The sequence below is a fragment of the Haliotis rufescens genome, unplaced genomic scaffold (genome assembly GCF_023055435.1).
Source record: "Haliotis rufescens isolate VD_foot unplaced genomic scaffold, xgHalRufe1.0.p SCAF_4, whole genome shotgun sequence".
In the NCBI taxonomy this organism is placed as follows: Eukaryota; Metazoa; Mollusca; class Gastropoda; order Lepetellida; family Haliotidae; genus Haliotis; species Haliotis rufescens.
In genome coordinates, this window is record NW_025964112.1 from 32,661,987 (window position 1) to 32,673,667 (window position 11,681).

General features: G+C 41.5%; 1 protein-coding gene across 1 annotated transcript in view; it reads left to right on the forward strand.

The window, feature by feature from the left end:
* LOC124152148 (neuronal acetylcholine receptor subunit alpha-3-like) overlaps positions 1-11,681 on the forward strand; it is a 38,456-nt gene that overhangs the window by 24,571 nt on the left and 2,204 nt on the right. Inside the window, exons 4-6 of the mRNA XM_046524936.2 lie at positions 3,647-3,756; positions 4,211-4,466; positions 10,986-11,262. Coding sequence (XP_046380892.1) covers positions 3,647-3,756; positions 4,211-4,466; positions 10,986-11,262 — 643 coding nt within the window. The remainder of the gene's footprint in view (positions 1-3,646; positions 3,757-4,210; positions 4,467-10,985; positions 11,263-11,681) is intronic.

Here is an 11,681-nt window from a genome sequence, read left to right on the forward strand (position 1 = left end):
ATGATTTGGCCTGTAATCATGGTGAAACGCCGGTGGCGCACAGGCCGCCCCTCGTGTTGCCTAACCCACCTCAATCTTTGTCGCCTATGGTAAGCTGGTAGAGTGACACCTTCACAGGACGCCTTGTTTTTAGGCGGGCTGCATAGAGACGGTTTTAACGTTAGATGCTGGTTCGACTTCCTTTATATTGACGACAGGAACAGATGTGAATCTATTGCGTAGTGCAATGAATGTAATACAATTATCTTGTCTAGGTGTCGTTTTAAGGTCTGGCACGCACAGGTCTTATTGCGACCACACCCGTTTGACGGTACTTGTCCCACATGTGTAACGCCACGGTATGTAAATTTATACCTCAACGATAGCTGCATTGAAATCATTAGTTCCCTTATTTTGTGTCGGTAGTATTTATAAAATATGTCTGGGATGAGATTGACCAACGCTTACGACAGGACCAGAACCAACCGGTAACGCTAGCACAGTTGGGCCAATCATGTTTTGATTGATTTGGAACATTCCCCAGGCTGTTGTCAATCAGCTGGTGTCTTCACTGCACCTCCATGCAGATGGTGTCACATTGTTACACCGACGCCTTTTAGGGCGTGTCGCTCTTTCCTGTTATCAGCTATTGTATATACAATCTCAATAATCAATAATGAGAAGCAACTTTCTCAAACTTAATGATGACAAAACTGAGCTCTTGGTAGTACGATTTCCTGGTTTAAAAATTGGGGACTGTACGGTTGAGCAAAACTCTTGTGCCCGAAATCTAGGCGTGATCATTGACTCAACACTCAGTCTGGATAACCATGTAAGCAGTATGTGCAAGACAGCTTACTTTCACATCAGGAACATCAGACAGATAGCAAGATACGTAGACACAGAATCAGTCAAGTGCCTAGTCCATGCCTTTGTAACATCAAGACTTGACTGTTGTAATAGTCTTCTGTATGGTATCCAGCAGCAGCATCTGGATAGACTACAGCGTGTGCAAAACAGTGCTGCCAGACTCATCACACGGAAGTCAAGGCGTGAACACATTACACCCGTCCTGAAAGAGCTGCACTGGCTACCTGTGAGACTCAGGATCGTGTTCAAGCTGATCATGTTTGTCTACAAATCGATCCATGGGCTATCCTCAGTATACCTCCAGGAACTCACTGCCCTTTACCAACCTGGTCGAACACTGAGATCTGCAAACAAACTACAGCTTGCTGTTCCACCAACCAGCAGAAAAACATATGTCGACAGAACCTTCCAAAAAGCAGGTGCAACTCTATGGAATGCACTGCCCATTGATGTCAGGGGATCTGAAGATGTCAACACATTTAGATCAAAACTCAAGACCATCCTCTTCAAAAGAGCATACGACTGAGCGCTCTTGAGCAGGCAGTATGTCTGGATAGGTTTTACTCAAGTCTTTTATGAATTGCTGGTCAAGTCAACATGAGATGTATTCGCAAGGGCAGGTGGTGACTTCGGAACCCAATTCTAATAGAACAGGAATATTTCAGGGAGATTCTTTTAGCCCTTTGCTTTTCTGTTGTCACTAAATCCTATAAGCTTTTTGCTAACCAAAGGAAGGTAATCACCCTGGACCTCCTCAGCACAGATCTCCAACATCCCTTCGCATTGTTGAGTCCTTTTCTAATGATATCGGCATGTCCTTTGGACTCGACCGTTGATCACTCCAGTAGCGAGACAATCGTGAACGATTTAACGAAGTCTGGAGGTTGATGATGATGATGATGATGATGATGATGTTGGAGATTTTACGAGCGCTTCCGGTGTTGTCGGGATCTGGGGGTGAGGATACGTGATCATGGCGTTGGTAGTACCAGGAGCATCCGGAAATAAGCCCTCGTGATCAGCGATCACAGCCTTCAGATCAGCTATGTACAATTACTGACGAGGCAAAAATGACCACAAATACATGAGAAATATCTGAATGATCACACTGTCAAGTAGCGAACGCCGGAGAAAATACCGAGCGGTGCCGGAAAAAAAGTCGGGCAACATAGCGGCACTGGACCGTGACATGAGAAACAATGATCCACGGTGACAGGAGAGTCCACGGGTTTGCTGCCAGGAATACAGCCTTTGTGACGTTCTGGGTAATGCAGAAGGCTGCAGTGTTGGGGAGTCTTCACATTCCGCGAAAAGTTCTCAGTGGGTTCGACTTGGCAGTGCATCCCGGGAGAAGTCCCATTCACTGTCTCGGGTGCATGTTGAGGGGGCAAAGGGCCCTGAGCTGATGATGAGCCTAACCAGCCTGACTGTGCCAGGATCACCCAAACCCTCTTTGCTGCATATTTTATATCAATATCTTAATACCACCACCACCACCACCACCACCACCACCACCACCACTACTACTACTACTACTACTACTACTACTACTACTACTACTACTACTACTACAACTACTACTACTGCTGTTATGTCTTCTCAATATACCACAGTATATATGGTTTGAAGATAGTAGGGTTTATTTTGCTGAGGGTTGAGTATGCATCCACATGGTCAATGATATAAGGGAGATCAGTCTCACATGTCTACAGGCATGCATAACAGAGCTAGTAATGTTTAGGCGGTAGAGCACCTAGCCATAGTCATATATGATATACTGAACCGCTAAAGAAACGTCACCCCAAGTACATTGCATGAAAAGTCGTCCCTGTAGTCTTGAGTCTTGAGACCACACGCCATACCTCATTTGGCACGTCCCCGCAACCACGAGTTTCAGCATGTTAACGCCCGTGCCCACACTGTGAGAGCAACAAGAGACTCCCTCCAGCAGAATGGCATCAGAACCATGCAGTGGCCTGCCCTCAGTCCCGATTTAAATCCTATTGAGCCCCTGTGGGACGAGATTCAAAGACGGCTGAATGACATCCGAACAAGGCCGACAACTGCAACTGAACTGCGTCAGGCGTTCCTCAGAGTGTGGACACAAGTGCCTATGGTCTTCATCAACCGCCTCATCCATTCCATGTATCGACGTTGCACGGCAGTCATCAATGCACATGGCGGACACACGAGATACTGACTTGTGATGCCATTTTCTCAGAGACTAGTGTTGTGTTTCACGTTAAGAACATTTGACACATTAATGTCAACCTTGATGATCAGTTTTGCGAAGTTTCATCTTTTTAATATCCTACAAAATATGTTTACAGTGTTTGGACAAATAAGGTTTCTCATATATCTATCCATGGTGACGTTTCTTTTGCGGTTCAGTATATATATAACCCTACTACTACTACTACTACTACTACTACTAATACTAATAATAATAATAATACCACTAATACTACTACAAATAATAATAATCGTCATCATAACATTTGTTTGTTTCTTTGTTGTTTAACGCCGCACTCAGCAATATTCCAGCTATATGACGGCGGTCTGTAAATAATCGATTGATGTCATGAGCATCGATCCACGCAATTGGTATACGACAACATGTATCAACCAAGTCAGCGAGCCTGACCACCCGATCCGGTTAATCGCCTCTTACGACAAGCAAAGTCGCCTTTTACGGCAAGCATGGGTTGTTGAAGACCTAGTCTACCCCGGATCTTCACGGGCCTCATTATAACAACAACCAATTCCACTAACTGCACATTTGACGTGCTTGTTTCAGAAATGGACAGATCCACGTCTTCAGTGGACACCGGCATCCCATGGGAATGTGACGTACTTGTTCGACACAGAGAAAGTGATCTGGCGACCGGAATTAGTCATTGATAATGCGTAAGACTAACTCTGATTGGTATTCTTTCTGTTGTTGATAGACATGTAGAGGACAGGTCAATGTCTGTGATGGACGGAAGCTTTAATCACTAGGCTATTCCGCCGCCCCTATGGAAGAAGTGTTGTTGTCCAGTACTGCAATATTTGAAATGAACAAAGTATAGTTCATATTCATGTGTATACATCGCATAACGTTCATAATAATTTCTCATAATAGTTTTTTTCTCATTTCTTAAATTATGCATATCCTGAGGGTCCCCATAATACCTTGGCCTTTCGAAGTCCCTTGAGGAAAGGAATATTAGAGACTTTCTTTTCAGGTGATGACGTGCCTAAGCTTTGTGTACCTAATACTTTGTTATCCATTCTCACATTTGCACAGTGACGAATCAGTTGCATTTTCCAGTTGTACGTGTTTGTTACTGCATTTGTCACATGGTGTTGTCACTTTCAGAGTTAATGCAATCGGTGTCATTGAGGACGATGACCTCCTGATCCGCGTCAAGCACACTGGCGAGGTGACGTGGGAACCGCCAGGGCTGTTCTCTACGTCCTGCGACATTGACGTCACCTACTACCCCTTCGACCGCCAGGCCTGCACAATAGAGCTCACTAGTTGGAGCTACAACATTGACGAAGTTAATCTCACACAGCTGTCAGCTGAGGTCTTCTCGGGCGATTTCAGCGAAAATGGAGAATGGGATCTAACGGTAATCTGACTGAAGTCTGAAACAAAATACCTTACTTTCAACGTTTCCATAATGTTGTATGGAGTAATGAATGTGTGCTCTCTATATATTTGGAGAACCTCCCTGAACTTGCTCGAATGAAATATCTCCTCTCCCTGCGAATCCATGGATTGCAACTATAGTGAATCTGGAAAACTGGTCCCAGATTAAATGGTTATCGGGTATCCATTATAAACGATTTTGGCGTCGGTCAATGTGTGCTTTTGTTAAGACATGGGTCGTGATCGGTACTCATACTCTGAAGAGAATTTAGGTTTACTTATAAACCGGTGATAACTGTGTGAAACAGAATTAATTCATTCGATCGAATTCATTCATTCGTTCACATCCGTGGGGATTTCCGGGTAGAGTAATTTATGGACCCCAACAACATATGCTGGTAATATAAGAGGCGACCTAACGGATCGGGTGGTGACAAACACACTCATACGTTAGTCGTCCGCAACGGTTTTGTGAAGCGCACATAAAATATTTATATCCGCGCATTGTTGTTTTACAGTTATAAGGACACTGTCCCACAATCATCAAAGGTTTCTTTGAACTGATGACTATTCAGCTCAACACATATAAAGTTGAAGCAACCAATCCGTTTTCGTTACCTAAACATATCACATATGAACATGAACATATCAATATACACTGAGGGCGTCCATTTTTGTGTTTCTCATCATTTATTTTTAATCCTGAAATATCCGCCGTCTGTATTTGTAGTTCACTTCTTCAAGTTTCACAATGTTTTGGAAAACGTGGTCGTATATACAAGTGACAGTATGCGTTCTTGCGTTTAAAGTGAAGTGTTGACACTCCACAGATGACTCAGTCGGACAGTAACGTGTAACACCAAACACTCTATGATACTTACAGTAACGTGTAACACCATACACTCTATGACGCTTACAGTAACGTGTAACACCATACACTCTATGACACTTACAGTAACGTGTGACACCATACACTCTATGACACTTACAGTAACGTGTAACACCATACACTCTATGACACTTACAGTAACGTGTAACACCAAACACTCTATGACACTTACAGTAACGTGTAACACCATACACTCTATGGTACTTACAGTAACGTGTAACACCATACACTCTATGATACTTACAGTAACGTGTAACACCATACACTCTATGACACTTACAGTTACGTGTAACACCATACACTCTATGACACTTACAGTAACGTGTAACACCATACACTCTATGATACTTACAGTAACGTGTAACACCATACACTCTATGACACTTACAGTAACGTGTAACACCATACACTCTATGACACTTACAGTAACGTATAACACCATACACTCTATGACACTTACAGTAACGTGTAACACCATACACTCTATGATACTTACAGTAACGTGTAACACCATACACTCTATGGTACTTACAGTAACGTGTAACACCATACACTCTATGACACTTACAGTAACGTGTAACACCATACACTCTATGACACTTACAGTAACGTGTAACACCATACACTCTATGGTACTTACAGTAACGTGTAACACCATACACTCTATGATACTTACAGTAACGTGTAACACCATACACTCTATGGTACTTACAGTAACGTGTAACATCATACACTCTATGACACTTACAGTAACGTGTAACACCGTACACTCTATGACACTTACAGTAACGTGTAACACCATACACTCTATGGTACTTACAGTAACGTGTAACACCATACACTCTATGACACATACAGTAACGTGTCACACCATACACTCTATGGTACTTACAGTAACGTGTAACACCATACACTCTATGACACTTACAGTAACGTGTAACACCATACACTCTATGACACTTACAGTAACGTGTAACACCAAACACTCTATGATACTTACAGTAACGTGTAACACCATACACTCTATGGTACTTACAGTAACTTGTAACACCATACACTCTATGACACTTACAGTAACGTGTGACACCATACACTCTATGACACTTACAGTAACGTGTAACACCATACACTCTATGACACTTACAGTAACGTGTAACACCATACACTCTATGACACTTACAGTAACGTGTAACACCATACACTCTATGGTACTTACAGTAACGTGTAACACCATACACTCTATGGTACTTACAGTAACGTGTAACACCATACACTCTATGACACTTACAGTAACGTGTAACACCATACACTCTATGGTACTTACAGTAACGTGTAACACCATACACTCTATGATACTTACAGTAACGTGTAACACCATACACTCTATGACACTTACAGTAACGTGTAACACCATACACTCTATGGGACTTACAGTAACGTGTAACACCATACACTCTATGATACTTACAGTAACGTGTAACACCATACACTCTATGATACTTACAGTAACGTGTAACACCATACACTCTATGATACTTACAGTAACGTGTAACACCATACACTCTATGGTACTTACAGTAACGTGTAACACCATACACTCTATGGTACTAACAGTAACGTGTAACACCATACACTCTATGGTACTAACAGTAACGTGTAACACCATACACTCTATGACACTTACAGTAACGTGTAACACCAAACACTCTATGACACTTACAGTAACGTGTAACACCATACACTCTATGGTACTTACAGTAACGTGTGACACCATACACTCTATGATACTTACAGTAACGTGTGACACCATACACTTAATGGTACTTACAGTAACGTGTAACACCATACACTCTATGACACTTACAGTAACGTGTAACACCATACACTCTATGATACTTACAGTAACGTGTAACACCATACACTCTATGGTACTTACAGTAACGTGTAACACCATACACTCTATGACACTTACAGTAACGTGTAACACCATACACTCTATGGTACTTACAGTAACGTGTAACACCATACACTCTATGGTACTTACAGTAACGTGTAACACCATACACTCTATGGTACTTACAGTAACGTGTAACACCATACACTCTATGACACTTACAGTAACGTGTAACACCATACACTCTATGGTACTTACAGTAACGTGTAACACCATACACTCTATGGTACTTACAGTAACGTGTAACACCATACACTCTATGGTACTTACAGTAACGTGTAACACCATACACTCTATGACACTTACAGTAACGTGTAACACCATACACTCTATGGTACTTACAGTAACGTGTAACACCATACACTCTATGACACTTACAGTAACGTGTAACACCATACACTCTATGGTACTTACAGTAACGTGTAACACCATACACTCTATGGTACTTACAGTAACGTGTGACACCATACACTCTATGGTACTTACAGTAACGTGTAACACCATACACTCTATGACACTTACAGTAACGTGTAACACCATACACTCTATGGTACTTACAGTAACGTGTAACACCATACACTCTATGGTACTTACAGTAACGTGTAACACCATACACTCTATGATACTTACAGTAACGTGTAACACCATACACTCTATGGTACTTACAGTAACGTGTAACACCATACACTCCATGGTACTTACAGTAACGTGTAACACCATACACTCTATGATACTTACAGTAACGTGTAACACCATACACTCTATGACACTTACAGTAACGTGTAACACCATACACTCTATGACACTTACAGTAACGTGTAACTCCGTACACTCTATGATACTTACAGTAACGTGTAACTCCGTACACTCTATGATACTTACAGTAACGTGTGACACAAAACACTCTATGGTATTAACAGTAACGTGTAACACCATACACTCTATGATACTTACAGTAACGTGTAACACCATACACTCTATGACACTTACAGTAACGTGTAACACCATACACTCTATGACACTTACAGTAACGTGTAACACCATACACTCTATGGTACTTACAGTAACGTGTGACACCATACACTCTATGACACTTACAGTAACGTGTAACACCAAACACTCTATGATACTTACAGTAACGTGTGACACCATACACTCTATGACACTTACAGTAACGTGTAACACCATACACTCTATGGCACTTACAGTAACGTGTAACACCATACACTCTATGACACTTACAGTAACGTGTAACACCATACACTCTATGACACTTACAGTAACGTGTAACACCATACACTCTATGACACTTACAGTAACGTGTAACACCAAACACTCTATGACACTTACAGTAACGTGTAACACCAAACACTCTATGATACTTACAGTAACGTGTGACACCATACACTCTATGATACTTACAGTAACGTGTGACACCATACACTCTATGATACTTACAGTAACGTGTAACACCATACACTCTATGATACTTACAGTAACGTGTAACACCATACACTCTATGATACTTACAGTAACGTGTAACACCATACACTCTATGATACTTACAGTAACGTGTAACACCATACACTCTATGGTACTTACAGTAACGTGTAACACCATACACTCTATGGTACTTACAGTAACGTGTAACACCATACACTCTATGATACTTACAGTAACGTGTAACACCATACACTCTATGGTACTTACAGTAACGTGTAACACCATACACTCTATGGTACTTACAGTAACGTGTAACACCATACACTCTATGACACTTACAGTAACGTGTAACACCATACACTCTATGATACTTACAGTAACGTGTAACACCATACACTCTATGACACTTACAGTAACGTGTAACACCATACACTCTATGACACTTACAGTAACGTGTAACACCAAACACTCTATGATACTTACAGTAACGTGTAACACCATACACTCTATGGTACTTACAGTAACGTGTAACACCATACACTCTATGGTACTTACAGTAACGTGTAACACCATACACTCTATGACACTTACAGTAACGTGTAACACCATACACTCTATGATACTTACAGTAACGTGTAACACCATACACTCTATGGTACTTACAGTAACGTGTAACACCATACACTCTATGGTACTTACAGTAACGTGTAACACCATACACTCTATGACACTTACAGTAACGTGTAACACCAAACACTCTATGACACTTACAGTAACGTGTAACACCATACACTCTATGACACTTACAGTAACGTGTAACACCATACACTCTATGACACTTACAGTAACGTGTAACACCATACACTCTATGACACTTACAGTAACGTGTAACACCATACACTCTATGATACTTACAGTAACGTGTAACACCAAACACTCTATGACACTTACAGTAACGTGTAACACCAAACACTCTATGATACTTACAGTAACGTGTAACACCAAACACTCTATGACACTTACAGAAACGTGTAACACCATACACTCTATGACACTTACAGTAACGTGTAACACCATACACTCTATGACACTTACAGTAACGTGTAACACCATACACTCTATGAAACTTACAGTAACGTGTAACACCATACACTCTATGACACTTACAGTAACGTGTAACACCATACACTCTATGACACTTACAGTAACGTGTAACACCAAACACTCTATGATACTTACAGTAACGTGTAACACCATACACTCTATGGTACTTACAGTAACGTGTAACACCATACACTCTATGGTACTTACAGTAACGTGTAACATCATACACTCTATGACACTTACAGTAACGTGTAACACCATACACTCTATGATACTTACAGTAACGTGTAACACCATACACTCTATGGTACTTACAGTAACGTGTAACACCATACACTCTATGGTACTTACAGTAACGTGTAACACCATACACTCTATGACACTTACAGTAACGTGTAACACCAAACACTCTATGACACTTACAGTAACGTGTAACACCATACACTCTATGACACTTACAGTAACGTGTAACACCATACACTCTATGACACTAACAGTAACGTGTAACACCATACACTCTATGACACTTACAGTAACGTGTAACACCATACACTCTATGATACTTACAGTAACGTGGAACACCATACACTCTATGACACTTACAGTAACGTGTAACACCATACACTCTATGACACTTACAGTAACGTGTAACACCAAACACTCTATGATACTTACAGTAACGTGTAACACCATACACTCTATGGTACTAACAGTAACGTGTAACACCATACACTCTATGACACTTACAGTAACGTGTAACACCATACACTCTATGGTACTTACAGTAACGTGTAACACCATACACTCTATGACACTTACAGTAACGTGTAACACCATACACTCTATGACACTTACAGTAACGTGTGACACCATACACTCTATGATACTTACAGTAACGTGTGACACCATACACTCTATGATACTTACAGTAACGTGTGACACCAAACACTCTATGATACTTACAGTAACGTGTAACACCATACACTCTATGGTACTTACAGTAACGTGTAACACCAAACACTCTATGACACTTACAGTAACGTGTAACACCATACACTCTATGACACTTACAGTAACGTGTAACACCATACACTCTATGACACTTACAGTCTACGTCAGTGACTTCCAAGACCCTGGTAGAGATCGAGGGGACGTTCTCCCAGCTGGATTTTACCCTCAGTCTACAGCGGCGTGTGACCTACTACATCCTGAGTATCATCCTCCCCATCGCCCTCACCTCCATCCTCAGCGTCATCACCTTCATCCTTCCTTTCGAGTCGGGGGAGAAGGTGAGCTACGCCCTCACCGTGCTGCTGTCGTACGCTGTGCTGATGCTGTTAGTGTCAGACAACATTCCGCCAACGTCCATCACCGTCTCCGTCCTAGGTAAGTGTAGAATAGATAGATACCCCCGCAACAGGTTTGATGTGCCCGTCACGACATTACCATGACGTTTGATGTACTCTATACACACGGAAAATAGTAACTGTGCTTCATTTATATTGGTGTAAATGATATTTTATTTAAAATAACAACATAATATTTGGTCAATGCTTTATCACAAAAAAACATGGACAAAATCGCACCTGGTACCAGGAGACAGGGACACGGCTTAAAGAGAGATAGTGTAACAACTCAATAAACTTTGTCAATATCGGGCGTAACCACCAATTGAATGTTGTTCCAAGTGACAATCGAAGGTAGTTCCAACTGAGCTAACGTGACTTGCTAGCTCTAGTCCTGTAGTAGGCGGCGGCGTTCTATATCATCCCTGACATGTTCTATGTGGGAGAGGTCTGGAGAAA